This window comes from Atta cephalotes, assembly GCF_000143395.1.
Source record: "Atta cephalotes unplaced genomic scaffold scaffold00111, whole genome shotgun sequence".
Taxonomy (NCBI): domain Eukaryota; kingdom Metazoa; phylum Arthropoda; class Insecta; order Hymenoptera; family Formicidae; genus Atta; species Atta cephalotes.
In genome coordinates, this window is record NW_012130175.1 from 99,578 (window position 1) to 106,070 (window position 6,493).

The 6,493-nt window shown below is 29.0% G+C and overlaps 1 protein-coding gene across 1 annotated transcript in view; it reads left to right on the forward strand.

The window, feature by feature from the left end:
- The window catches only part of LOC105625134 (26S protease regulatory subunit 6B), a 6,253-nt gene extending 1,620 nt beyond the window's left edge, over positions 1–4,633 (forward strand). The window contains exons 2-6 of the mRNA XM_012206475.1: positions 126–218; positions 1,636–1,969; positions 2,281–2,484; positions 2,908–3,172; positions 4,201–4,633. Of these exons, the coding sequence (XP_012061865.1) occupies positions 126–218; positions 1,636–1,969; positions 2,281–2,484; positions 2,908–3,172; positions 4,201–4,519 (1,215 nt within the window). The 3' untranslated portion in view covers positions 4,520–4,633. The remainder of the gene's footprint in view (positions 1–125; positions 219–1,635; positions 1,970–2,280; positions 2,485–2,907; positions 3,173–4,200) is intronic.
- Positions 4,634–6,493: the final 1,860 nt, after the last annotated feature.

Genomic DNA, 6,493 nt, shown 5'->3' on the forward strand with positions numbered 1-6,493 from the left:
AACAACACGCGACACACACACACACATACACACACACGTATATATATATATATATATATATATACACACACACACACACATACACATAGAGGTACATATTCATGTAAACTTATGTGTATTTTCAGGATATAAGTGAAATTGATTGCAAACCAGCTGTTGGTCATTATACGGGAGCTGGAGATGAGTTGGATGTTGAAGATCTTTATACTAAATATAAGGTATTATAAATATTATACTTATATATACAGGTCCATGTAAAATGCGATAAAATGATTCAAAAAACATAAAAAATTAAAAACGTTTCAGACATAAGTAGAAATTTTTAGGACTAATTTTAATTAGGTTAGGTTTTTTTTTGGAGACATTAAAAAGATATGAGTCACTTTCATTTTTTTAAATGGAATATACATTTTTTTATCAAATACATTTAATATTGTTTGAATTGCGCGCGCGCATCTATCACAGAATTATATTGGGTGCTTTCCATTTTGATGACACAAGTCGACACAAGTGTGGTTCTATCTTTGTCACTCTCTGAACGTCCAGGATTGAGCGACACTTGTGTCGACTTGTATTAGCAAATAGAAAACCAAAGCATTCATTACAACATTAGATCACAAATTCGTTATCTTAACTATTCAAAATGTATGTACATATGCGGAATAAGTATATTTGCATATTGCATATGTTTTTTACATACTTTTGAACCAATCGTAGAAATGGTAAATCACTTGACTTGATACTTCTTTTCTGTACATAACAGTCTTATAATAAAACCCAGTTTCACAACTCACAGTTAACTCACTCTTAACTGAGATTTAACTTGTTTCTTATCTTTTTCCAATTTTAGAATTGGAAAGAGACAATTGAATAAATTCAATCTCGGTTAGAGTCAATCGTGAGTTGTGAAACTAGACTTTATTGGCTATGTTCAGTAGAACGTTTATTTTGCAACTGTTGGAAATTTTCTTCGTGCTTGGATTATACTTTTAGATCTAGAAGAATGGTCCTATCTTAGCAGACAATGGCTGCATTCAGCAAAAAAAAATCAGCTTTGCAATTGTTGTCAAATTCTTGAATATGATTGGTTTTATACTTAGATCCAGTGAGGAATTAAGGACAAAGTCAATCATATTAGAGAATTTTGTAACAGTCGCAAAGCTGTTTTTTCTGATGACTGCAGCCAATGATAAAACAGTTGCAAAACTGTGTTCTGCTGAACACAGTCTTTCTGCGCATCCATGATCCACGCACAGGGCCATATTCTGTATGTATGTATATACCATCTACCGACAATTGTCGGTATCGTTAAGTAGCATCAGCCAATGAGAATTACGCTCTTTTTCTAGAATAGTCCTTGTCATTGGCTATCGTTAATTATCGATATCATAAATAATATTTTATTTATATATGTGTTATGGGAAATTTAATTTGGGCGTAATGCATAATGACAACTGTTGGTAGATGTATACAGAATATGTGTCTTGGAAACACTTTTATAAAAGGAAAAGAAGAGTTAAATTAAACAGGAATTATGCATATTGTTCGGCCATTATGCATTATACCCGAATTAATCAAATTTCTCGTAGAAAAAATAAAGGATTATTACAGATTACAAATATATTTTTTGAGTAGAAATTGCAGAGGATGTTGGAATTTCTTGAAGTACAAGAAGAATATATTAAAGATGAACAACGTAATCTAAAAAAAGAATATTTGCATGCTCAAGAAGAAGTTAAACGTATCCAGAGTGTACCTTTGGTCATTGGACAATTTCTAGAAGCTGTTGATCAGAATACTGGTATAGTGGGTTCTACAACAGGCTCAAATTATTACGTACGAATTTTGTCTACTATAGACAGAGAACTCTTAAAGCCTTCTGCTAGTGTAGCGCTCCACAAGCATAGCAATGCTTTAGTGGATGTGCTGCCACCAGAAGCTGATTCTAGCATTTCTATGTTACAAGCAGGTAATAATTTACAACTTTTGGGTATTGTACAGGTTACATTAAAAAAAAATTTACAAAATTAAATTTGATAAATACTCTAAATAGAGTCTGACTCTAAATAGAGTCAAAATCTTAATAATTAAAATTAATAAGTAGTCTTAATAACTAATTACATATAAGATTTAATTCAATATATTTTTTTTATTGTTGTACATCTGGTAATCGCTTGTTTTTTACTATCTGATTTTTCCTTAGTTTTCTAAAAATAAACAAATTACAATGAGATTAAATTAAAATAAAATATATATATATGTATTGAATTTGTAATTCAGATGAGAAACCAGATATCCAATATAGTGATATAGGTGGAATGGATATGCAAAAACAAGAAATCAGAGAAGCAGTGGAGTTACCTCTTACTCATTTTGAATTATATAAACAGATTGGCATTGATCCACCTCGAGGTGTACTTATGTATGGACCACCTGGTTGTGGAAAAACTATGTTAGCAAAAGCTGTTGCTAGACATACCACTGGTATTAAAGAACTATTATAAATATTTAACTTGCATAACAAAGTGATAAAATAAAATGAAATAAAAGGATATGTGATATGTTAAAAAAAGAACTGATTTTTGCTAAAAAAAAGTATAAGAAAAGAAAATGTTTTTCATAGATTTTGATCTCTTGGTCAAATACAATAAAATTATTAAAAAGTTTGAAACGTTTGAGGGACATTTCGAAAATTGAGCTTAAAATATGATATATTTATTTAAATTTTAATGTTCTCTCTTTTTGAAATGTTTCTCAAACGTCACAAATTTTTTAATAATTTTAATTATATCCAGGAAACCAAGGCACAAAAAAGGCACTATTTCTTACCTTTTTGAGCAAAAACTCGGATCTTTTTAACCTCTTTTTTTTTCTCTTTTTCTAATTATATTGTTGTCTATCTCCTAGCTGCCTTTATTCGCGTTGTGGGTTCTGAATTTGTGCAAAAATATTTGGGTGAAGGACCAAGAATGGTACGAGATGTATTTCGTTTGGCAAAAGAAAACTCACCAGCTATAATATTTGTTGATGAGATAGATGCTATTGCTACCAAAAGATTCGATGCTCAAACTGGGGCAGATCGTGAAGTACAACGTATTCTTTTGGAGTTACTTAATCAGATGGATGGTTTTGATCAAACAACTAATGTCAAAGTTATTATGGCAACAAATAGGTGAATTAATTTTAAAAATCCGCTAAAAATATAATGTTATTAATTCTATATAATTTGTAAATTGTAAAATGTATTTCTTAAACACAGTCGTAAAATAACGATCTGTATTTTGCGAATTGACTGGACAAGATTATAGACTATAATGTTAATTTTTGCATTGTGGCGATTGCATTGATCAGTAATATAGTATAATATATAATATATAGTAGAAATGAATTTTGTATATAATGAATTTGCTCAATTATCAGCAGAGAGCCGTCCTCTTTTTATTAAATTTTATTTAATTTCCGTAATATGGAAAATATCAAACACAGGATGTGTTTATTTTTTATGCTCACGTGCTTTAAGCACTGATAATCTCTTACACTATTCATTTTTCTTATCGTGAGTGAAGGTCGTCAGAGAAGGTCAGAGAAACATTTTATTGTGATTTCGTAGATATTGCTCACAAGTGCTTCGTCCATCGAGATAAGGCAGCAAAAGTGTAAGCACTTACAGACGCTTATAGTCAAAAGTAAATGTAATGAACGCGTAGTATAATCCAAAAATAAATGGCTAGTGAACGTGTTTATATAACATGCATATTTTGGTGTTTTCACTATGAGGATCATAATCCTCTTTATTATCGTCCATTGACAGAAGAATTGACACTTGTCCAAATAATATTGAAATAAATTCTTTTTTATCCATTATTATTATCCTTATTATTATTATACTTATAAAATAAAAAATGAACGACTTTGCTTCATAGCGTTTATAGCACATGAGCGTAAAAAGTAAACGCATCCACTGTAAGTTTCTGTAACCTGATTTAAATTAAATTATCAATACTTTAAAATGTTAACGCCACTGTTGTAGTTCAATTCATTGTATGTGGCATGATGTAAGTAGTCCACTTATATGGCATGCAGCTGATTTGGATTTGCGTGCGATGTAATGCCATTTTGCATTTGCGAAACTACGTTTTGCAATTTGCAAGTTAGAGCTGTCAGCAATATCTTCACTTTTATTCTTATGTATTTTTGCAGAGCGGATACATTGGATCCTGCATTGCTTCGTCCTGGTAGATTAGATCGCAAGATTGAATTTCCATTGCCTGATCGCCGACAGAAACGCTTAATCTTCTCCACTATTACTGCAAAAATGAATTTGAGCGAAGAAGTGGATCTCGAGGATTATGTAGCACGACCAGATAGAATTTCTGGTGCTGATATTAACGCTATCTGTCAAGAGGCAGGAATGCATGCGGTTCGTGAAAATCGTTATATCGTTTTAGCAAAAGATTTTGAAAAAGGTTATAAAAATAATATTAAGAAAGATGAGTCTGAACATGAATTCTACAAGTAAATTGAATAATGTTCCGTTATGTGACTATATCTTATATACTTATATAACATGCGTATAATAATAGACATGTTACAAGATTTAAATGATGAATACAGTTACTGTGTGCTCTATTGATTTTCTGTCTATCATCTTTTTTACATTACCTTCATTCTTGTCATTTGGAGTAATCAAATATATAATATCTTGATCATTGTAATTACTTTCGTCAATTTTCTTTTATTGCACGTCCTTTAAAGAAGATGTTACACGTATTTCACATTTCCATCTTGATCTTTTTTTCTTACATGCCTATTTTCTTTTTACTTATGATAAGATAATACTATGCCCAGTATTCATAGTCGACTCTTATATTTGAGATTTATTATTAAGTCTCAAATATAAGAAGACTTGAGACAATCTTAAGATTCATAAGCTAGTTAAAAGATTGTGTATTAGTATCTTCTTAAGACAATTTTTAAGACTTAAAATAAGAACGGACTATGAATACTGGTTAAGAATTTATAAATATAGTAAGACATTTTATCATAGATATTTTAGTGATGTTTATTTGTTCTTCCAATTTTTTTACTTCTTTTTTTATTCCTCATATACACAAAGGACTCTCTATTGACTTATGATGGAAGAAACTCCCTTATGATTCTTTCATCATGATTCTATTGTCAGACTATTATTTGTATTTGTATATATTTACATTATGCTATGATGAAGAAATCATGTTATATTCTTTGATTAGTTATGACTAAAAGTTTTATGAAAATGAATATAACATTTCGTGAAGACAAATTATATCATGTATGTATTTGTGTAATTTGTAAGAATATAAATTCAAACAAATTCATTTTATATATTTATCTATGAACAGAATGCATAGCATTAAATCCTAATCAGTTGGATTTTGTCATCGATACATATATAAGCATGAGCTCAATTTCTGATTGAGATATTGTATTACATGACAGGACATCATTATAAACAATGATCACCTTTCTAATTCGACCTTGTATATAATGATCAATATCAATAACGTGAAGTTACTTGTGAGATTATGATTTGAAAAAGCTGAAATATACAAATTATATCAAATTTAAAAGCATGTAGCTTTAATATATCTGTGGCATATTTATATAGGACATATTTGTAGTTGTCTAAAATATATTATATGTACATTAATCTATATTTTTAAAAGTTATGCTAAATTTTATTTAGGGAAGTAGGGAAGAAAAAATTTTTATATGTAGGATTGCTGAAAAATAATTCGATGGAAAATGTGCAAAAAATATTGGAAGAGAATCGATGATGTTAACGCTTATAAAAATTATTTTTGAGTGTGACAGAAAAAAATGGAATTAGCAGTAATTAATATTGTCACTTTTGTTAGCATATTCGCTTATTAATATGTTACAGTATGATTCATGATTTTAGAGAGCTCTGCCTTTCCTTATATTGAACTCTGAATTATCTGTAACAACTGATGAAATGAATATAATAAATGATGTCTTTTTGTGCAATATTGAATTTCGTTCTAAATCTAAATGTTTACTGCAATCAGGTAAGATTAAAAAAATATACTGACAAATTTAAAGATTTCTGGGATTAATGTAATATTTCTTTCTCTCTTATGTATACTTTAAATTGTAGTTATTATTGATGATTTAAAATTAATGTATAATTTACAATTATAAACTTTTTGTACCTCAGCATCTATTAACAAGAATTCGAAGAATTCAACAAATGTATGTTCTAAAGAAAATTGGTGTGATATATTTAGATTTGAACATGCAGTCTATAAAACATTGAAGGTTGTTCAATCATTAATACGTATTGTTTGAAATTTGTATTTATTTATATTTATGAGTAATGTACATACATATTATGTTACATCTACATGAAAAATGTACCATTGGTTATAAAAAAATTGCGTTAAGATTTAATTCATACCATGAATTAAAAGTTGAAATTAAATTGATAACTATA